Raw genomic sequence first — 24620 nt, 5'->3', positions numbered from 1 at the left:
CATTATTATAGATAAATATTTCCAAAGAGGATTACTTCTAGAAAGGAGTTTTCTAAGGGAAAAGTAAATCACTCTTATTTGGTAGAAATGTACAAACCTTTATAAACATGGGGTCTTACATAAGGCTTATATGCATCTCAAAGCTATATATATATATATCTTACGGGATTCTAAGAGAAGCTTCACATTTTAAAAAATAAAAGGTTGACAAATCCATCACAATCAAGAATGACTATGGTTGAAAATTCAATCAATGTGAAGGGTACAACAATACGCATGGTCTGCTTAGACACACATTCATCTTATGTGTTTGTTGTATGATGATATTGTGATTCTTCATCAAATTCATAATATTTTTTAATGGAGTAAGTGAAGGATGCATAGTACTTTGACAATGATGCTTCTAAGCACGTCACCTCTTTCAATGGGTTTTTAATCTCATTATAGATGTACCAAAGGAGAAGTCAGCACTTACCTTTGCGAACAATGGTTCCTTTGCATTAAAAGGCATGACATAGATTCTTATTGTTGTAGTGAATGGGGCTACTATCATGCTTCGAGATTGTATGTGCTTTGCATTTTAAATAGCTTGCTTCTAGTTTCAGCCATTGTCTTTGTTGGATTCATAGTTAATTTCCATGTAAAAAATGCAGTGTGCATGGCTATAGTGATAGCAAAAACCTTCTGGTCACGTGCATATTATGCAATGGTCTCTATTGACTTCGCATGTATGAGAGGAGAGTGTTAGAGGATGCATCATCCATTGATGGCAAGGTCATGGATGACACTATGCTAAAGCATACTCAATTTGGCCACCTTAAAGACAACTTGCTTTGCCTTCAAAGCAAATGTACGATTCCAAGCCTATCTATACTCCAATTGAGACGAGCGAAACGTTTACACTTGAGGATGTAGGAGATCCCTTTGATACCTCTCTCTATTGGAAAATTGTTGGCTATCTTTTGTACTTTTGCAATGCATAGTGAGATATTCGCTTTGGGGTTTCTTCGTTGGCATACTTCATGTACTCATGTATAACGTTGGCATTAAGCATTGGCAAGCAATTAAATGTATTTTTTGAAATCTCAAGGGGACTCACTCATTCGGTCTCTTCTACACTCCATGCAAATCTCTTTGCTTACATGTATTTACAAACATGATTGGATTGGTTTCTTTGACATCAGATTGTCTACTAGTGATAATTATTCATGCTTGGTGATTCATGTATCTCTTGATTGAGCAAAAAATAGGAAACAAACAATCTATAATGGCCATACCTAGCCATAGGGCTGAATGTACAGCAACATTTACAGCTACATTGAAATGTATATGGCTCAAATGAGTATTGGTTGATGTCAATGTGAAATAGCAAACTCCTACTCCTATCTATAATGACACTCGAGTGTCATGGCAATTGGAAGAAACCCAGTCTTTCATACTCACACTAACCACATTGAGATGTATTATCATTATCGTCAAAGAGAGGCTCCATGTAGGGGAGATTGACTTGGTTTATGTCCCTACACAAGACAATTTGGTAGATGCATTTACAAAGGCTCTTTCAAGAGAAAGAGGCTTGAGTCCTTTCAAGATTGTAGGCTTACTACCATTTGGTGATTGATATGCCATTCTTTGTATATATTCACATCATTCACCCTAGGAGGGTTTGCTACACTTACCGTGTTCCACCTTTCTTGTGTTGTAAATGATCCCTTATCCACATACTTGTTACCTTCTAGTTGGAGGTGGAATTTCCCCCATACGTATGAACACCCACTTTGGGTATGGTACTATAGTACCTTAGAGATTGTACTTTCATTCTATCATTCTCACATTAGTGGATATCACCTTTCAACAAGCTCTGTTCTCTCTAGTACCTTAGGGATTGCACTTTCATTCTATCATTCCATTAGTGGATGTGACCTTCCACCAATCTCTCTTCTCTTGTTGTTTCACTATTTACTCTGTGTGAGTGTATGTGTATGGTGTGTGTGTCTGCACGAGCGCGTGTGCGTGTGTATGTGTGTGAATGTGTCAAATGAAATAAAATGAAACAATATATTAATATCTGCAAAAGGCCAAAGTGACCTATGAGACGGTGAATTACAATCATCTATATGATTGTACAACTTTCTGAGAAAAATATGTTACACAAAGAAAATAAGAAGGAAACTAACTAAGGCTATGTGAAAAACATAGAACTCTATAGTTCCCAATGGTACAATCTCACGTGGATATGCAGGGCCTAAGTGATAATCTCCTATATCCACCTATAAAGGTGTTGTCGACATCTGTGTCGATGCCTAAGACTTGTCGATCAGCTAAGCTAAATAGCTCAATCAATCAATAATCCCTGTTTGTGTGTGGACTCTAAGAGAGTCTCTTGTGTGGACGAGGACTGTAACTATACTATGAGAGATGGGATAGATCGAAGCTCCCCTGAGAGTACACAATTGAAAGTGAAGAGAGTGTGAGAGTAAAGACATGACTCCCAATGCAATAATCAAAAGAGTAATGTGCAAGTACAATGTACAACCCTTGAACCTTAGGGTTGTTAATGTGAGTTCATGCCCGAAACATGTAAAATACAGTAAGTGCCCAAACTATGTAACATAAGCACATAAAATAAAGAAGAATGTAAATGGAAAAAAAAACCTCTCATAAGGAGAGTAAAAAGTGTCTCAGTGTCCTACCTAGGTTCACTGACACTCCTCTGTGAGTGTAGGTGTGAGTCAAACCCAACAGACCCCCTGAAAGATTTGTCATGAGAAAGAGCTTTGGTGAAGATGTCTACCACATTACTAGTGGTAGGACAATAGACAAGGCTAATATCTCTTGCATGTAGCCTCTCTCTAACAAAGTGATAGTGGATCTCTATGTGTTTCGTGCGTGCATGAAACACTAGGTTCCATGCCACTACAATGGCACTCTGACTTTCAATAAACAAAGGAGTAGGCTCCGTGACAAATACATCAAGATCAGCCCCAACAAACATCTCAACCATACACACTCAACTGTGGTAGTGAAAGCTACCTTGTATTCAGCTTCACAAGATGATGTGGCAACATTGGATTGTTTCTTGCTAAGCCAAATGTAAGATGAGCCAAGAAATAAACAATTTCCACTCATAGAGTGACATAAATCAAAATCACCAGCCCAATTTGAATCATTATAAGCATGTAGTTGTAGTGGTCCTCCCTTGCAATAAAGCAATCCAAGAGTCCTAGTCCCCTGTAAGTAACAAAAAAACACGCTTCACAACCTGCCAATGTGACATATGTGGGATGTGCATATATCTACTCAGAGCTAAAATTGCAAACTGAATATTCGGCCTTGCGTTGTATAAATAAATGAGACATCCAATTGCTGGAGCATACGTATGGATATCAAACAAATCATTGTCATCATAGAATGACAACTTGAGTCCAGTCTTCATTGGTGTGCAAACTGGCTTGCAGTCCTACAAGCCAAACCTCTCAAGAAGTCTACCAATATATATGGACTATGATAATCCAATGCCTCTAGCATTATGAATGAACTGAATGCCCAAATAGTAGTGCAAAGGCCCTAAGTCTAACATCTTAAAAGTTTGCTGCAAACTTTGCTTGAATACTGAAATCTGAATAGCATGTGTCCCTATGAGCAAAAGATCATCTACATAAAGGCATATGAACAGCGAGACAATCCCCCCTCTTTACACACGTAAAGAGTAGACTCTAATGAGCTGTTAATGAACCCTTGGCTAGGTAAAAAGGCATCAATTTTCGCATACCAAGCTCAGAAAGCTTGCTTCAAACCATACAAAGCCTTTTCTAGCTTACATACCAAGTGTTTGGATCCCTTAACTTCAAAACCAATGGGCTACTATACATACACTTCTTCTTGAAGTTCCCCATGTAAAAATGTTGTCTTAATATCAAGCTAGTGCATAGTCCCAACCATAATGGAGAGTCAAAGCAACCATAGACCGAATGGTAGTCAAATGGGATGTAGTAGCAAATGTCTCCTCATAGTCAATGCCTTTCTTTTGTGCATAGCCTTTGGCCACAAGCCTAGCTTTATACTTGTCAATGGATCCATTTGCATTTCTTTTCAGCTTATAGACCCACTTTGTACCAATGGCTTTCTTCACAGCAAGCAATGTCACTAAATTCCATGTTTGAATCTTTATAATAGAATCAAATTCAGCTTGCATTGCTACCATCCAATGCACACTTTGTTGTGCACCCTCAAAACATTTAGTCTCCTCATCATCAAGTGTATGTGCTACCATAACAAACTCCAACGTATTAGCATGATCATGCAGATGAGCTTGTCTTCTAGTACGACCAACAATAGGAGTATCCAAATAACTATCTTTCATAGTCTACAAGTACCATCTAGACATCTACCTAGCTTCCTAATTCTGTATAAGCTCTTGCTAAATCTCAAATTCTACATCTTGCTGAATATTCAGATCAACCATAGGCTGAATTTCTGCATTGCTCAATGGAGCAGCTAGCTGAATATTTTGTTCATTTACCAAAGCTCCAATTGTATCACCAAAAGAAATGGGCACAACAACTCTTCAAACACATCATTGGCAGCCTGATATGTATCCTAACTAGCACGGGATAATTCTGATTTCTCATCAAAAACCACATCCCTACCAACATACTTTCTTAGAAACAAGATTATACAATCTATATCCTTTGCTCTCACTGATGTACCCTACAAAAATGCATTTAATAGCCTTGTTATCCAACTTCTTTCTAAGTATTTTGGAAACATGAGCATATACAAGACATCCAAAAGTACAAAAATGGCCAACTGAAGGTTTCTACCTATTCAAAGTCTCAAAAGGCGTAACATTCTTTAATGCCTTGGTAGGGCACCGATTCAAAACATGGCAAGCACACATAACTTCCACGTAAAAACCATGTGGCAAACTCTTCGCTTTCAGCATACATCTGGCCATCTCCATGAGTGACCGATTATTCCTCTCTACAACTCCATTCTGTTGTGGAGTATATGCAGTAGTATACTGATGGACAATGCCTTTTTGCTTCAAAAAATTATTCAACATGGAAGACATGTACCCCCCTCGATCTAAACACAGAGTCTTCATCGTGCAGCCAAATCGATTTTCAACAAGTGCAACAAAAGCCAAAAATGCATCATACACCTATGACTTTTTACCAATGAATAGACCTAACAAAAACGAGTAAAATTATCCATGAAGATGACAAAATAATAACATCCATCTAATGACTTTGTCTGCGTAGGTCCACATACATCCAAATGCACAATCCGTTATCTGATGGTTGCCTTATAAGCAACATCATGAGAAAACGAGAATCGATGTATTCTTCCCAAAATGCATCCCTCACAAATATGCTCAAGAGGTCTCTCCAAGAGAGGTAAGCCATCTAGCATATGTGTACGCTGCATAAGCATCAAACTACAATAGTCTATATGCCCCATACGAGCATGCCATAACTCTATGTGTGACATAGCAAGAGTGAGAGTAGATGCTAAATAGACCAACTGATCAACTGAACAAGTATCTAACTCATAGAGTCCATGACATGATGTGCCACTCAAAACCAAAGTCAATATTTCTTTCATGTGACCTATATATCACACTTTGCCAAAGAAGAAATGGACAACAAATTCTTTTTTATGTCTAGTACATATAATGCATCATGTAAACAGAGAGCAAAGCCATCAATGGCTGTCAAAACAATCTCTCCAATATCTCTAACATGATAAAATGCATTGTTGGTACACTCCACAAACTTGCCAACAAGAGCTGCAATAACAAAGGAAAACAAATCCCTGTGGGATGTAATATGCCTAGAAGCACCATTGTTAAAGAACCGAGTGCTAGCATCTTTAATAGAGCTAAATACTCTATCAGCCCAAGAAAATTCATAACTGCAAGTGTAGAAACAATAGTCACGGTCTACCATAAAAGACGCAGGCTTAGTAGCAGTAGAAGGTACATCAGAAGAAACAGACATCCTTGACTCCTCCTTGGCTATGCACTTCTTACATTCTGTTATGTAATGACTTGCCTTCTTACAATAGTGGCACTTAACCTTCTTGGCTTGCGTACCCCTCTATTTCTTATTGCTCTGTGAAGTACCTGAACTTCCAAAGCTTTTAAGCATTTTTAGACTGGCAGCCCTTGCCCTTCTACCTTGCCATAAAAGCCTGTTTAGAGGCTATTACATCCACCCCACTGTTCTTTCTTGTTTGCTCTTCTTCTAGGAGTAAACTGACCAATTGAAGAAAAGTGACTAGGAAGAAATTCTCATGGTGAGATTTAGGGCCGTATGAAAGGCCAAATAAGAGGGCAGCAATGAATTCAAAGTAGTAGAGATCAACTGTGAATCTGAATAATACTCATCTACATTCATTAGCTGCTCACGCAAGTCCTGAATTTCATTAAGATGATCCTCTATGGAATCACCTTCATCCATCTTCACATTCTCAAGCTCTTTCTTTAAGAAAGGTCTCATTTTTGCCAGCAAACATCTACTCAAGTGTAAGGCATGCTTCTAGTGAAGAAGTTGCAGATCCTATGTGTGGAATTATAGACCACGAAATTAGCAATGCACTCAATGACAATGCTTGAGCATCCCATGTGTCCCAAGCCTTTCGTGTTGTTGATCTCTGGGAAAGTGACTAAGCTGGAGAAGCCTTTGACTATGTTCTCCTAGAGGAGATGTTGTAAGAGCCACAACTCCAAGACAAACTTCTTCACTACTAACATAATCCCAAAGATTTTTTGCAATCACCACATTTTTCATCATGAAAGACCATAGAGAATAGTTATTGCCATCCAATCTATCCTCCTTGAATACATATGTGAATACATCACTCTGTCCCTAATTTCCCATGGTAAATAACACCATTACAAGAGCAAGAGCTAAAACTGGAACAACTTGGAAATCTGAAAATTTCTAGAAATTACAGCAAGTACCACACTGTAATTAACGAATCTAATCACACTCTGTCAAAACTATCCAATGTACAAGCTATCCAATGAACAAACAGTGCTCAGCAGCACAAAAAATAACACAATCTCCCCAATGCCTCTAATAGGGTGGTATGATGTATTATTGTCACACTATACAAACTTACCAACCAAGGTTGCAATAACAAAAGAAAACAAATCTCTGCAAGATGTTATGTGCCTAGAAGCACCACTGTCAAAAAACCATGTGCTCACATCCTCAGTAGAGCTAAATGCTCTATCAGTCCAAAAAGAGTCATAACTATATGTGTAAAAACAATAGTCCTTGTCTCCAACAAAGGACGCGGACTTAGTAGCAATAGAAGGTGTATCAAAAACTGACATCCCTAACTCCTTCTTAGCTATGCACTTTCTAGAATCAATGATGTAGTGTTCTAGCTTCTTGCAATAGTGGTACTTGCCCTTCTTGGCTTGTGTATTTTTAGCTTGGCTGCCCTTGCCCTTTCGTCGTGCCATAAAAGCCTACTCAGAGGTTATGACATCCTCACCACTATTCTTTCTTGTCTGCTCCTCTAAGAGCAAACTGACCAACTGAAGGAAAGTAAGTGGCTGTGGAGAAATCCGCATAGTGAGGTTCAAGGTCGTATGAAATGCCAAATACGAGGGCAACAATGAATTCAAGGTAGTAGACATCAACTGCGCATCTAAGTAACATTCATCTACATTCATAAGCTACTCACGCAAGTCTTGAATTTTATTTAGATGATCCTGCATAGAATCACCCTCATCCATCTTCACAGTCTCAAGCTCTTTCTTCAAGAAAGAGATACGTGTCTCGTTCTTTCCAACAAACATCTGCTCTAAGGTCAGCCATGCTTTTGGTGAAGAACCTACAAACCAAATATGAGGGATGATAGACATTGAACTACCAATGCAATCAACGACAAAGCTTGTGCATCCCATGTATCCCATGCCTTTTGTGTTGCTGATCTCTCGGGAAGTGGCTGAGTTGGAACAAGCTAAACATGCTGAGTTGCTCGTTGTCCACATCCTCCTACAGGAGTAGTAGCAAGAGCCACAACTCCAGGCCTAACTTCTTCACCGCTAACATAATCCCAAAGAGTCTTTGCAATCAACACATTCTTCATCATAAAGGACCATAGGGAATAGTTGTTGCCATCCAACCTATCCTCCTTGGACACATCTCCCTGATTTGCCATGATAAATGTCACTAATCAGCAAAAGAGCAACATTTCAAGCTGGACCAACTTGGAAATCTCATAATTTCCAGAAATTACAGCAAGCACTTTGCTGTAATTAGAAAATTTAATCACACACTGCCAAAAAACGGTTTGAAATGCACACTGTCCAAGGGGCAATAAATCTCAGCAGCACTAAAAATGCAAAAATCCCAAAATTTATTGTCCCAAAATGCATGAAATCAGTCTATTTCAGAATGTCACTGATATGCATTTGCCCATCTCTGAGCTAACAACAAAAGCTCCAAACTTTTTGACCCGGAATTCACGAAATCTCTGCAATAAATGTGTCCCAAACATGTGCAGAAACAGAGATACACTACCCAGGCACAAGCCCCTTTGAGAAGATGAAATATAAATTAAAATTTGAATATTTTTTCCTTTTTACCTACTATATGATTGGTACATAGACCCAGCAAACTTGGCAGAGGAGTGCAAGTGGCTGAGCTAGAGGCGCAGGTCGCACTGGCAACTGGCGGGCAGTGGCTAACCTAGGCTAGTGGTCAGGGACTGGCGGGCAGTGGCTCACAAGACCAGAGCCAGGCCGTGTTGGTGGCAATTGCACAAGCAACAAGTGGACACTTGTGGTGGCAACACATAGGACTGGCGAGTGCTTGTGGCCCTGGTGTCGCGGATAGAGGTCAAACGCAAGCAGGGGCACTGCCAGTTGGAAGGTCGAGCTGGAGACCCCCTAGCTAAAGAGGAACACGCCATGTGGCGGTGCTAGCACTGGTGCTGTATACCAGCGAACTGGGCTTACTGGAGCTGCTTCAAGCAGCTGGATGCTGGCTAGCATTCTGAGCTAGACTCGCTAGTGGGGCTGAATGCTGAAAAGCTCAGCTAGAGATGGTGGCCACTAGCTGAGCTGAGGGCTTGCTCTGATACCAAATGTGAGATAAAGGACAGATTGAAGCTTAGCTAAGAGTGTAGTTGACAGTGAAGAGAGTGTGATAGCATGACACCCAATGCAATAATCTGAAGTGTGTGTGATGCAAGTACAAAGCAAAACCCTTAAATCTTAGGGTTGTAAGAGGGTGTTCACACCCGAAGAGTGTAAAACAACACGATAAGTGCCCAATCTGTGTAACATAGACACATAAAATAAAATAAATAAATCTAGGGGGAAAAAGCCTCTCGTACAAAGTAAAAACTGCCCCAATGTCCTACTGAAGATCGCGGACACTCCTCTATGAGCGTAGGCATGAGTCAAACCCAACATCGGTGATAAATGCTCCTAAAAATCGGGCATGGCAAGAGTTTGCCTTGAATGTTCTTAAACAATGCCTTTGGTCTTTACTACATTTATCCAATCTAGGATTCACAATTAATTCGATGCAGTATTCCGTTGCATGGTCTAGGCTGGATCATATGTATGTCAGGTAGGATGATGCATTTTTGCTAGAGATCCTTGATATGCAAGTCCTACAACAACATGCCTTATCAGATCACTTTCCTTGAGAGTTTGAGATGCTTATACAATTTGTCGGACCTTTTGCACAATTTTTGGAAAAAATTCCTTTGTGCTTTAATTCCTCTTATTTGAAACACGTGGTTCTTAATGGCTACATGGAACAGTTACTTGACCGCTTCTTGTCACACTTTCCATCAAGTGCGCTTGACCATGCATCCCTTTGCAAACAATGCAGCCAGTAGAGGATCTTCTAACCTTGGTTCATCCATTGCTTCTTGAGTCACTATATGGTGCATTTCTGCCCCCATTAGCCGCAACAATGGTTGACCTTATTCAATAGTTCCAATTGAGATCTTACCAACAAACCAAACTGAAATCTTTGACTGAAAACTTGCAAGATGCCTCCTACCAGACCCATAAATGCTTTCGGGGTTTGCATCTTTTCCCCACAGGAAAGAATATGGTTAGACTCCAAAACCCAAAGGGCAATATGGTCATGGATTCACAGATTATTGTTCAAATATACCAAAACTATTTTCAATATATTCTTGGCTTGACCCAAACCCCTTCTACACAAATCTCTGACGCTCATACAACTCTGTATTATTTGGTGGATACTATGAGTGATTTTGGTGACGAGTTTACCTCCCACAAGTTTTCTAAGTTTCTACAAGAGCAGGGCATTGCATGCTAGCTCACCTCTACTAACTCCCCAATATAGAACAAAATCATAGAGTAGAAACTGGACCAATATGACATGCTCTCTATGTTCACAGCAAAGCTTCCTGAGTGCCTTTGGGTTGAGGTTGTTAACACTTTGGTGTATATCCTTAACCGATATCCAACTGCGCTGGTTCCTAAAAAGACTCTGTACAAGGCATTTTTTGGCTCTTATCCTGTTGTTTCACACTTTAGAGTCTTCGGCAATCGTGCTTGTATGCACACTCCGGATGTTAAGTTAGACAAGCTCACCCCTAGAGCTAATCTCTTGATCTTTGCGGGCTATTCTTCTTTAAGTGAAAGCCTATCATTTGTTTGATCCTCAGATGAACAAAGCGATCATTAGGAGGGATATCATCTTTGATGAGGGGGACATAGTGCAATCTTCTGCATAAGACTCTGCATCCCCATCTCCATTCACATTGCATGAGATCATACCTTTTGAGCCATGTCTACTGCCCACTCCTGACCTTCTTGTGGACACTTCTACTCCCAGGCTTCCTCTGCAAGACCCTTCCTTATCTTACTAATATCAACAAACCATGTAAGATTTGAGGATCCTTCCACCAAATTCCACTCTAGAGGGCTCTAGAAAGTTTGCTTGGCTCACCAAGGCTTCATATGCATCGTTGTTTACAGTTGATTACATTGCACATTTCGAGCCAGAGGAGGCTCTCTAAGACCCTTTGTGGCATGAGGTCATGGAGAAGGAACTAGATACAATTGATCGCAATGAAACTTGGATCTTGGTGGTTCATCCTGGTCATCTGAACGAAGTGGATTTTCAAGACCAAGCTAAAGGCTAATGGCAATTTAGACAAATGTAAGGCTCACCTTGTACTGCAAGGTTTTAGGCAAAAGCATGGCATTGACTATGAAGAAAACTTCACACCTACCGCTCGCTTGACATCATTTCGTCTGTTGGTTCCCATCATCACAGTTCGCTGATCTATCAAAGGGACATCAAAAGTGCCTTTCTGAATGGTTATTTGGAGGAGTAAGTCTATGTGAAGCAACCTCCCGACTTTTCTTCTGCTGACTAGAACAATAAGGTATTTCGCTTTGCAGAAAGCTCTTTATGGACTAAAGCAAGTACCGAGGTCTTGGTACCACAGGATAGACAAGTTTTTACGAATTGATGGATACCATTCTATCCCCTATGATCCAAATCTATATATCGTACCTCTTGCACAAGAGTCACCTATATCGTGCTATATGTTGATGATATACTCCTCACTGGCTCAGATTCTACAGCCCTTACAAAAGTCAAGGCAAAGCTTTGCACTACGTTCAAGATGACCAACTTAGATTTTTTAATGTCTTATTTCTTAGGGATGGAGATTGTTTGATCCAAGAGAAGCATCTTTCTATCACAACAGAAGTATGCCCTACAACTGGTAGAACAATATTGAACTGATCAAACACGGCCAGTGACCATGCATCTTAATCCCACCATCCATCTACATAAGAATACCTCAGGTCAACCTTTTGATACTCACACTTATCATTCTATTGTAGGGAAACTACTTTAATTTATTCATACTAGGCTCGATCTTACATCCTCAATTAGTTTGCTTAGTCAATATTTTAATGCACCTAGAATGGCTCATTAGATTGCTTCTCTTCATGTGTTAAGATATTTAAGGTATACTTTTAATTATGGACTCACTTATGGTCATGGTTTATGCTTGCAAGGATACACTAATTCTGACTAGGTCAGAGATCCTGACACCCAGCGTTTCCATGGTGGCTACCTCTACAGCTTGGGCATGTGTAACCAGCCTTCCTCCTCGGATAGGGTGGCAATCAATTGGCCTTCACCCGCTTTGATGGAGATTGAAAATGCCCCAAATTCAATTATTTTCTTGTCCCTCCACTTGAATAGGCTAAAAACAGCTTCACCCCTATTGAATCCAAGTCTTGGAGCTCCCAATTTCTGGCACACATCCCGAGGTTGCTGCTGAACTCTAATTTCTGTTTTGCAGATTAGGGTTTACAACAAAGAAATCTGAAATTTCTCAGTCTCTGGTGATCTCAATGCTGTAATCTTTGGAGCAAGGCTGTAGAAAGGCTGGGAGATGAGAAGAATGCTGAGGAGAGAGAGAATTCAGACTTTCTTCGTGAAGAACTGAAGAAAATTTCTCATTTATTGCTGTTGCCTTGTCTCAATACCTTGTAGATGCAAAGAACTGAAGAAAATCAGTCATTTACTGTTATTGTCCTATCTCAACAGCCTGTAGATGCTTTCACCTACTGTAGATTGGTCTTCTCTGCCCTTGTCTACCTCAAAAGATCCTCCAATGGCTGCAAACAGACCAATAGCATCTCCTCCCTCTCTCTTGCAGACTGAATACACTAAAAATGCCTCTCTCCAGCCTCTAAAGACGTTTTTCAATCTTGCATGTGCATTTTTTACAAGTGGCAGCCTTCCCAAATGGTTTTTTCAGCATTATCCATAATTAAATATTACTTTTCAGTCTTTAAACACTAAAAATTAATCTAATAATTATTTCGGTGTCCTGAAAAATAATCTGACTGGCCAATAATTAAATTGACTAGGCAACTTCCATTCTTGAGTGTCTCTGCACCATCTTTGACTATCAAATTGGCGTTAGGTACCATTAAATGCCACTTCTCTAATGTCACCAAACTGATGCTTATGGCCAAATGAATGACCTAGGCCAACAACTGGCACCAAATATCACCAAGTACCTATGTGGCATAACTTATAGCAACTTTTGCCTTTGACATCCCGTGATTTCCTTGGGTCTCGTGCTCGTAAATTTACTCTAACCCTAGTTATACCTCACATGTGCAACATTTACTTAACCATGTGATTAAACATTAATCCACACGTTAAGTGAGGTTTCAAAAAATACATGTCCTGATGATAGCCCTCTCCCTTAAAATCCTTGCAATCATCCACGATTGCACTGCCAAATGCATCAAAAGTAAAATAGTGGATTGAAATTTCCACAAAGCATCATAGTTAACACAACATTGTGCACTGTTGCTCAACCATTCCATATGCCCAACACATGTTGAAAATTACCAACTAATCATAACATACTATAAGATTCACAAAGAATCTTATTGAAAAAAAAAACATTGCCAGGTTATCATGTGACATGTCTATTTCTCATGAGCTCAACTTATCTAGCAAAACTAGACCATAGTATAGCAAAAATTAAGCATAAACCATGGTTGAAACATCAATGGCATCATAAGACATGTTTTTGTCCATAAAACCAGCTGAATACCACTAATTATTAATGATCATATGCTGAAAACCAACATTCGATAATCAGCCCTTGATAATCATTAACTTATGCTTCACCAAGCATAACCAATGTCATACGAAGCATAATTGATTACACCCCAAGTATAACGGATATAAATGTACAGTTTCAGAGCTACAGTGAAAACCATACCGATCTGCATACCAAACATAGTGACTAGTACACTAAATAGTCATCTCTTGGCAAACATATTGTTCAACTACAGTACCCTGAATGTATGCTGAATACATTTGAGATCCACTACTTCTAGAGCTGTCCATTACTGAGGAGTGGAGGTGCTAGCTCCCTCACAAGCATCAGGTAATACTCTGGACCTCTGCTCTGTTGAACTTGATTGAACCCAAACTAAAGTCGGCTCTAACTAGAAAGCATCAAGGTAAAGCTACAACAAAACTGAGGATGGTCTGCCGACTCATCCTCCTCCATCCATTTGGCATCCATTGGTGAATAATTTTGAAACTTCACCAAGTATCTTGTGGAACCCTTACCCCTGATCTTCCTCTCTTTGTGCGCCAAAAACTGCTTTGATACTAGTATTTCATCGAGCTCTTCAACCTCCGGCTGAATTTCAGCAGATACATCCTCTAGCACATCTCCATGAAAAGGTCTAAGCAAGCTCACATGAGAGGCATTGTGTATCCGCCAATGTGGAGGCAATTTCAACCTATAGCATGCATCACTGATCCTCTCCAACACTTGAAATGGCCCATAGTATCTCATAGACAGCTTTGGATATAATCGCTCTTTGCCCTTCATCTTTTTCAGCCTTGCCTTTTCAAAAGGCAACAATACATAATCACCCTCTACAAACTACAAAGCACGTTTGTGGCGATTAACTGCCCTCTTTTGCTTTTCTTGCGATCTTTGAAGTGCATATTTTATCTTTACATAGGCTACATCCGAGTTTTCCTCATAACAATCAGTCTCAAAGATCTTATTCTTAGTTTGCAGAATAGGTGGTACCTTCTTGCCACCCTCGACCACCTCAAATGGAGCTTTGCCCGTAAAACTATGCACTATGTTGTTGTAAGCAAACTCAAAAGATCTAACACAGTGGAATTTACTTCCTCAGACTCACCATCTTTCTACGGATGGAAGGATGATGAGAATTTTAGCGTGGTACCCATATTCTCATAATTATTTCAGTGCCCTGAAAAATAATTTGGTTGGCCAATAATTAAATTGGCTAGGAAACTTCCACTCTCGAGTGTCTTTGTACCATCTTTGACCATCAGATTGGCATTAGGTATCATTAAACAACACTTCTCTAGTGTCCCCAACTGACACTTATGGCAAAATGAATGACCTAGGCTAACAACTCGCACCAAATATCACCAAGTACATGTGCGGCATAACTTATAGCAACTTTTGCCTTTGACATCCCGTGATTTCCTCGGGTCTCGAGCTCGTAAATTTACTCTAACCCTAGTTACACCTCACATGTGCAACATTTACTTAACCATGTGATTAAAAATGAATCCACATGTTAAGTGAGTTTTATAAAATACATATCCTCGTGACAGCATGGCACGCATCTATTAGGCTAGCGGTAAGCAGGACACGCTAGCGGCTTCCACAGCTAAGGTAGAGTATCAAACTCTCTTCGATGGTACCACTGAGGCCATCTATCTGAGGAACTTGCTAGCCACACTAGTTTTCTTGTGAAGCGTCTACAGTTATCTACTGTGATAACCAGAGTGTCATTGGCCTTGCGGGCAATCCGATCATCACCTCTTGTACGTACCACGTCGAGGTTCATTTTTATTTCACCAAAGAGTGAGTTGAGCTAGGTACCATTTGCCTAGAGTTTATGCCTTCCAATGACAATTTCGCAAGTGCTTCCTTCTTACTTCTCCTTTCAATTTGAGAGAAGGTAGTTTCTTTCTCTTGATAGTGACAATGATAATGGTTACAGTTTTTTACTCTTAGACATTTATTATACATTATGGATATTTGTAACTTCATCCGCATTGCCTCAAGATGACATGGTTGTAAAAGGACGCTTAGGTAAGTAAACAATTCCCTTGCAAGAGTATTGTCTGAGTAGTACCATTGCATCGCATTCTGCATGAGTATGAAAAGTTACATCTTTCTTGCATTACCCTATGCATTAGCATTCTGTTCATGTAAACATGCATCTGTGCACATTTATCCCTTTTTGGTCACCCTTGGAGTGGTCAACTCCAAATCCACCATACACATAGCATCGCACATAGCAATTTCGAGAGGTAGTTTTTTCCTATGCTTGCATGCTGGCTTTGCTTGCTTCCACGTCATCATACTTCTCTATCCATATACTCTCCATATGATTGGCACACACACCCTTTGGTAATCGGTAGGCACTTATTCTAGTAATGTGTAGGATTGATTTGCCTGTTTTATGAAGGTAGTGGGACTACCCACTCTTATTTCTTGTCCTTCGAGGCATAGTGACTCAATGGAACGAACACTGATTTAAAGCCCTCCCTTAATGCTAAATCTTGTGACAACCTAAAACATAGCCCTCAAAAAACACGTACACAAAAAAAAATCCATTGTTGATTCCATCTACCTTTGCAAGAGTTGGCACGCCCCTGGGCAACTGAGTACCCTAAGTCTGATGCCCTGGCCTCTCTCATGTGATTGCTTGAGCTTCCTTGGTAAGATAGCCATCGCCTCTGTAGTCTTGGTAGGTCACTGGGCAGCAAACGTACACTCTTTGCCCGATACCTTGGCTCCTTTGGGATGGGACCCCTTGGGGTAAATGCAAATAAACACAAGGGCTTATTTCTCATGGCTTAGTTTTGGGCTTGAGAGGGGGTGTTGAGCTAAAATTACATAAGACTGACTTAAACAATCCAAAATACACTTAATTAATGAAAAAACATCATTATTTTGTAAAAAGAAGCACGAACCTAGAGAGTCACTGTATCCCACATGCCAAACCCTATTTTCGATGTCCCAAACTTTCTATAAATAGCCATGCAACCCCCCACTCTTCCTCAATCTCATTTTTGCACGTTTTAGGAGCCGTGTCTCTACTGTCCATACCCCTCCGCCGATGACATCGCGGTCAAAGCTTCCCATTGTTGTCTGCTACCATCTGGCGCCTTATTCTAGCCTTAGTCTCCACCTGTGAGTTGTCGCCTCCATCTTAGAGTTATCACCTATATCTAGGAGATGTCACCTAGTACCTTGGAGGTGTCATCTACTATTAGAACATTGCATTTTCTATGCTGACATCATCAGCTGGATATGTCGCTATCGATCAGACATTGTCAGCATCATCCAAAAGCTGTGTTTGCTGAGTTTCTCTCTCCTTCAACTATCGCCTACATTTCCTGCACACTTATCTACTATCTCCAACTCTCACCCACTCTCCTCTACTACCTCTGTTTTTAGTCTCTCTTTCTCCTCACTGCCTATCTGTATCAAATCCAGTCTCTCTGGCTACATTTGCAATTGTTCAATACACAAAGGATACCTTGCTGCATTGTTCAAGATTCGTTCGTAGTACAACACACTCTCCAATTCATAACCTCTGCCTTGATCCCTAAGATACAAGAGTTTGAGGTTCAATATTCATTGCATAGTATATTTGCTACATGAGCATTGTATATTCAGTAGTTATTCACTTCATTATTCATTGTGTTCACTGCCTCTGAGTTACCCTAACACTAGTTGTGTTCTGTGTTTATCAATTTATGCTTTGTCGTACAATTGGTTATGTTTTCTATGTTTAGAGCATTTCTTCACAAGAGCTGCATATTGGAGCTGACTCTTGCAACCTTGTATCTTCAACCATTGCAGTCACATTGTTCCTTCTCTCTCTTGCGTTCTCTATTTGTCTCCTCTCCGTATTCCCTTTCCTCTTTCCATTGTGCACTCTCACATGGTATCAAAGCCACATATGGGCGCTAGAGATCTTGAAGACCAGCACTCTGTTAGTGGTTCCAGCCATCTTCATCATCAATTTTGGGGGCAACATACATGCGTTTTGCCTCATACAATGCAAGGCAATCTGACAGGTTAGGTGGCCTTTTAACTAGGCTGGACTGCCTATTTTCTGGTCTTCCCTTTTGTGTTTTGTAGGCATCCAGCACACGTGCAACAGGTTTAACCTGCATTTCTAGTAGACGACGCTCTCTTGTTGCTAGGCAACAGCTCTTATCTGCCGGCATGTCATTTCCAGGTGCAAGAGGCGCATTTTCCAAATGGCCAAATACATTTTCTCCATGCGTTTTACTGCTAGGATTCTTCACCTAACTTTGGCAGTCTGATCTCTAGGTGGTGGACACCTTTTGCTTGCGTTGTTTTACTGACAGGTCCTTCTCTCTGAGCTGGGTATCATCTTCAACATAGCCGACAATATCCTCTAGTCTGCGTAGTTGGTTTTCCCTTGGGTGGCACCTCAACACTCTAGACAACCCCTTTTGTAGGCTGGACAACATGTTTATCAGGTGGATAGACTCACCTTTATTGCTACGTATACTAGATCCATCTCTGCTTTGGGCTGGGAATCCCCTTTAGGTGTTGGCATCATCCCCCGCACAACTTACAGCCTGTGTTTTCAGTTAGCATACTTTCTTGACATCAAGTCACCACTTCCTACCTCTCGGCTACTTCCCGTCTCCATTGTTGTATATCAATCCTTTTCTAATCAACCCATCGACAAACCTTGTATAGGTGGAGGACATCCCATTTGCACCATCTTCTTTGTTCTGTTACATGTACGTATTGAAGGACATCTATGGTCGATGTGTATGCTATGGTAGATCGCGTGGTTCAAAATTGTTTAGACCGACCACCATCCTATTAGTTGTTCCCGTTATATTCTTCCAAGGCTTCTAGTCTACAATTGGCATTGATGTCAACTCTTGAGCAGGTGTTGGTCCTACCCTCTCTCTCCGCATCTGATGAGCTAGATGGGATGAACTACCCTCTATGGTTGTGCTGAATGGAATGTCTCCTTGAGGACTGTGACCTTTGGGATTTTGTTACTGTTAACCCTCTGAACGACACAAGGCGCAAAGAAGGCTTAAAAAGGAAGATAAGAAGAAAGCCCGATGAAAAAAGAAGACCAAAAAGTACGGGAAATTTTTTAAAATCAAGAATAAGGCACACAAGAAATGAAGCGCCTTTTAGTCCTTTGTAAAAAAGCACCAAGCTCCCTCCCTGTGCAAGTTATAAATGAAAAGGTACATATAAAGGAGCCATGAGAATAGGAAAGAATAGAAAAAGAGTGGAAAAGAGGACAAAGGCCAAACGGCCAATCATGGAATGGAATGTGCGCCCAACGGGAGAAGGGCATGTACAAAAGCCAAAAACTTAATGGATAAGCTCATTCTTGGTGTGTGTGCAAACTAGCTCTCTTCTTGTTCTTATTCTTGCTTCCTATTTGTGCATGAGAGAGGGAGTATGAGAGAGGGAGAGTGTGAGTATGTAAGAGTGGGACCGTGGAGCTCTTCTTCTCCTCTTCTCATCTTCTCCTTCTTCTCTTCTCTTCTCTTTTCTCACACGTGCAGCTATCGACATTGAAGCTTGGAGCATGGAGATGGAGCTTGCTTGAGCTAGCACTTTGAATCATGGAGCCATTAAAGGATTCAAGAAAGAGGGCTACAACGATCGGATTCAATGGTAAGCTCACTATATCCTTGTGTGAGAGCGTGCACAACTATATGAGAGGTAGCCATTGCCACTCGCTTGAAACACTTGACTTGATAAGCAGTCCATAGGGTCTCGATTGTTGCTCTGATAGTGACAACATTTTGGTTTGGTTGTTGGGACCAATAGATTCCAGCTTGAGTGCCTACGCACTCCAAATCGAGCAACAGAGTAGGAGTTACGGCGCTTGTAGGAGTTACGGCGCTTGGTGTAGGTAGAAAGCAAGGGAGTCGGAAGGTATTCAATCTCCTTTGCCGGATAGTTTAGGTTTTGGGAGATTTAGGAACATTAGTTAGATCAGTTGTGTGGTGATTTTAATTAGTAGGATGCATTAAGGTTGAGGAAATAAGAAAGAAAAAATAAAAGATAAGTTTCTGTAACAACCAAGAAGCATGGAAAGAAAGGAAAAGAGATTTTGAATACCTTAGAAGGAAAACAAAGAGTATGGGAAGAAAGAAAGAGCATTAAGAAAAGAAAAAGGGAGAAAAGAGCTCCTTTTAGCATGTGAGAGATTGAGAAAGAGAGCAGCAAGTCAAGAGAGAGCAACAAGTCAAGAGAGCAACAACGGCAGAAATCCGTCCTATCATTACTCTCAGTGATTCTAGGTATGCTTAGAACCTTCCTTGCTGATTGAAGAATGAAGATGACCCCCAAGTGCACGTGTCCTCATGGAACCATAGACATCAAAGTAAATAGGTTGCATTTTCTAGACAATACGCACTGCACTATCCTTCTTGAAAGCAAACCTACCCATTTTGCCCAAAATGCATCCCTCACATACATGAGAAGGTGGGGTCTTCACTAGAGGCAATGCATCTTCCATCTCACACCTTTGAAGGATCATCAGACTACCATAGCTCATATGTCCACAGCAAGCATACCATAGCTCCACATTCTACATTTCGAGCGAAAGAGTACTAACTACCAGAGCATCATAAGATTGTCTATCTTACGTACCAACAAAAAGAGACCCTTATATAGGGTGTTGGATAGTCTAAGTGCATAATCCATCTCTCTATCTTTGACAATGCATTTGTCATCCTCAAAGATGACTTGAAAGCCATACTTATTTAAAGCAGATATAGACAGCAAATTATTTGTAATGCCAATCATAAAAATACCCAGAAGCGTAAAATCAGAACCATTTGCAGCACTAATTGTGACTGAACCAATGCCAAATACATCAAATGGTGTTGTTCACACATGTAACACACTTCCGAACAAGGACTGAATGCAAAGAGGTAAACAAATACTTCTTGGAAGTGATATGTTTTGATGCCCCCCTATCAAAATACCATGTGTGCTGCATTTCAGCAGCACTAAATGCAAATCAACCATCAAAGAATCAAAACTGCATGTAAGAAATGCATAGTCCTCCTCTACAAAGTTGGTTGAAGCATCACCATCAGTAGATTTGATGGGGCTGATGTCTCCAAGTCAGTCAAACCAAAGTCCTCTTTCGACAATCGCTTTCTGCATTCATCAATATAATGACCGGGCTTCTTGCAATAATAGCATTTCTCCTTTTTCCTAGACTTTTATGTCTTGGACAGTAGCCTTATTTGATGGCTGTCCAGCATCAGCCTTTTGCTGATTTTTCACATTCTACTTGACTTTCCCTTTGCCTTTATACTTTGAAAACATAGCCACATCACCTGAACGCAATGTAACATTCTTTCGAGTTTGTTCCTGTGGCACCAAGATGCTTTCCAACTCCACAAATATAAGGGGCTACTAACCCCACCCCCAAAGGACAAAATCAAAGAGGTCAAGATATGACTCAAGAAAAAAGTTCAATGTAATGTTTACCGATTCAACAACTTGAATGACCTCATCAACATTTAGCAACTACTCAGACAAATCCTATATGTGTGTGAGGTGATCTATCATACTATCACCCTCATCCATGTTCACATTAGCCAACTCTTTGCCGAGATAGGGTATCCTAGCTTCATTGCATATTATAAACATGCACTCAAGTACATCCCAAGCAACAATCTTTGAGGTCCTACAAGACCAAATATGCCGAATAATAGCCCTTTTCATTGACAAGGCTATCAAAGATAGTACTTCCATATCCTTTTGAGTCTCATCTCCACTCATCTTTGGTAGAAGGGGGAGGCAAGGCAACCGCAATAGCAGCACTAGCAACTTGTCTTCAAGCATATGCTGAGGTGTCTAAGGTGAAAGACCTCCTGGTCACTGCAAATCACTAGTGACATAGTCCCACAAGTCCTTCACCACTAGAAGGTTGCGCACATAAAACTCCACGATAGGTAGTTTGTGCCATCAAGCTTGTCCTCCTAAGTGACGACACCAAGGATGCTACTTTGATCACTATGCTCTAGATATCCATGTTGTCAATAATGGACAAAAATCACCAGTCAAATACTTCAATGCTGAAGGATAGAATGAACTCTTCCAAGTACCAAAAATCCCCACCGGATTAGAATGCAAGTACCAAACTGTCACAAATCTTGCCAAATGTGCCCAATGTCACACTAATCAACATTCAGCCTGCAAATGACAGCAATGCACTACTGTACTGCACCTGCCTTGAAATGCATGCCCAAAAATATAGCTTGTAGCAATTTAATCTCACTTGTTAACAGCAATAGAATGTAGGACCGCTATTACAAGTTGTTAGCTATTGTTTGGCACTAAAATCATTTCTATATGTGGGAAAGTGAAAATTCTTTTCCTATAAGCATCTCCAGGCTGATAGAATTGACATCACATCAATGTCATCATAGAATTCCAAAGATATTTCTCCAAATACTTTTGTGAATGTGGATTCCTGGCATCGAATTCATAAAGAAGGAAGGAGTCTTGTCAGTGATTCCTAACAAAAGGAACAGCAAGCATTGCCCTTCCACTTGATTGTCAAGGACTCTGTGTACACCATTGAAAAAAGATTTGAAATATCATTTGCTTTGTATAAGTTATATATCTCTCTATTTTTGAATCGAAAATATATAAACCATTGAGATTTTGGTCTTACTCATTAGCACTTCTTTTGAAAAAATATTTTTTAAAAACTTAATTTATTTCAATATGATTTTAAAAATAAAAATAGGTTTGATTTATATATACAAAGTATTTTCTTATATCATAAGTTACAAGATGATGTGATAATGCTATGATCTTTATCTTTAGTGAGACCTTATACCTATCAATTTTTTTTAAAAATCCATAAATATCTTAGGCTCTTAAAAAAGTTAAAATTTTTTAAGGATTTTTTGAGCTCATTTTCTATTTTTAAACTATTTTAAGCATCTATCGAATCCAGTTTTCATAGAAATACCTAGATTAATGACGCCCAATGCAACATCTCAAACAACTATTTGGTGGTACAAGTTATAAAGTGGTGTTTTCTCCTTTTGCAATTCGAGATTTAAGACTACTATGGATCAGTACTACAAGTTGTAAAGTGGTGTTTTCTTCTTTTGCAATTTGAGATAGACTACTTCAGTACTACACGTAAACCATGTCCATATCTGTTCATTTAAGCTGTCGTGCAGGAACTTGCTGAACATGAGCTACAAGAACTTTAATTGGTTGCTACAACCTACCCATCAGCTTGATTTTGTTCCCTCATTAGAGAAGCATTGACACGATGGAGAGAGAAAAGTGCTAAAGGTCCAAGTCACAAGTGCTGATTCCAAAGGCCTGAACATCTCACCTACATTCAAAAAGGGAGCAATAGATGGATTCACTTCCCTGATATCCCGCCAGCATAATCACAATATATCATTATCAAAATTCTCTCTGTTTGAATCCAAGTCATTTCTGTTCACAGCAACTCGCATTATTCCATCTTGAGGGTACAATAACAGATCCGGCCAATTTATGATATCATTCTGGACTGGTTGAACAGAGATGAGCCTATATGACACTTTTCAGCAACCTATGATTGAGAATGCATTCTTAAGAGTCAGGAAACCTTACCAAGGACACTTCCACGCAATGAACCATATCTGAGCAATCGTAATCCACCAGCATTGGTGGAGATATTTCCTCCAATTTGGCAGGTCCCTTTGGCTCCCAAATCCAGAGGCATAATGTATCTTTGCAACACATTTACGTATTATAATCATTGGCACAATTCATAAATAAAAAGAAAATATCAAGTCCAAAGACAGAAGTTAACAGTTTTGTATAATTTGACACTTCAAAGTTCTACATCTGTCAGATTATAACATCCCCTATGATTGCATAAGTCAACATGTACCCTTTGTCTGCAAGATACTTGTCAAGGTTTTCAAGTATACAGCCTGCTTCACACACCAGCATACCATTTACCTAAAAAGTGGAGACAAAGCTTCAGAACATGTTTTACTCGTGTGAAGTTAACAATAGATACATGCAAAGTAGTTTTTATACCTGTTCAAAACTATCATGTATGCCAAGGTTTAATTACAAGGGCTTTGCATGACAACCATTTGCCTAAAAACAACACAACTCCTTTTTTTTTCCCCAAGAAAAGAGAATTCTATTAATTACACCTCGGAGAAAGTCCCCCTAAGGTAAATACAAAGTACAAAAAACTCTGTGAAGAGTAACTAAATACATCAAAGATACAATGATTGTGTAAACAACCAATCTAGTGGGCTAAAGTGCTAGACCATCTGAGGGGTAGTGTGAAAGGTGTCTGGATCCCAAATCCTCAGGAAAGCCTCTCTTTTCTTCCTCATCCTCTCAAAGCTGCACTGCAACCTCTCCCATCTCCCATGGAGAGTATGGACTATCTCTGTCCAAATCCTCGATAGAGACTCCCCAGTGGGTATATCCTGAAGATCAATGACGTGGCTACACCTATGATAACACAATTCATATGTACCAAGCTATAATGCTGGAAATCAGCTCCCATCTGTGACAATGTCCCTGAGTCCACTATGTCTGTGAATAGTCTGGGATAGGGATCCTGCTCAGATGCTGTCCAATGATGAGAAAAGAAAATCTCCCTTGAGTGTCCTCATAGCCGCAAGCTGGACCTCTATCTGTGACCAACACTTAATCTAGATAGGTTTAGATCATAATCATTGTCGTGGAGGTACATTGCTGTTTGGTACCAACACTTGCCTATGATCAATACAAATATTAGTAAGTTGAGAAAGAAAGAAAGAAGAAAGAAATATATGTTAATGCCTGCATAAGGCCAATGTGGCCTATGACACAAAATTCAAAGTACATCCATGTCTAATGTCATCTCATCAGTAAGGTTACGATAACATAAGTAAGTGGCCTATGAAACAATGTTAAGAAATAACTTTATGATGGGACTATGCTAGAGTAAAACTATGTCTAGTGTTGTTCTGTCAGTAGAA

At 40.0% G+C, this 24620-nt stretch overlaps 1 protein-coding gene across 6 annotated transcripts in view; it reads right to left on the bottom strand.

Annotated features, from left to right (window-relative positions):
• Window positions 1-24620, bottom strand: part of D2HGDH (FAD-linked oxidases family protein) — a 204358-nt gene that overhangs the window by 50963 nt on the left and 128775 nt on the right. For all 6 annotated transcript variants that reach the window (XM_087681132.1, XM_087681131.1, XM_087681127.1 and 3 more), the window contains 2 exons: window positions 23525-23595; window positions 23242-23360 (listed from right to left, as the gene is read on the bottom strand). In XM_087681132.1, coding sequence (XP_087537258.1) covers window positions 23242-23360; window positions 23525-23595 — 190 coding nt within the window. The remainder of the gene's footprint in view (window positions 1-23241; window positions 23361-23524; window positions 23596-24620) is intronic.

Source organism: Lygodium microphyllum, chromosome 7, assembly GCF_053477565.2.
Source record: "Lygodium microphyllum isolate KBCC chromosome 7, Lygodium_microphyllum_v1.1.10, whole genome shotgun sequence".
Classification (NCBI taxonomy): domain Eukaryota; kingdom Viridiplantae; phylum Streptophyta; class Polypodiopsida; order Schizaeales; family Lygodiaceae; genus Lygodium; species Lygodium microphyllum.
The sequence above is the reverse complement of the archived record's forward strand: the minus strand, read 5'-3'. Positions and strand labels throughout refer to the sequence as shown.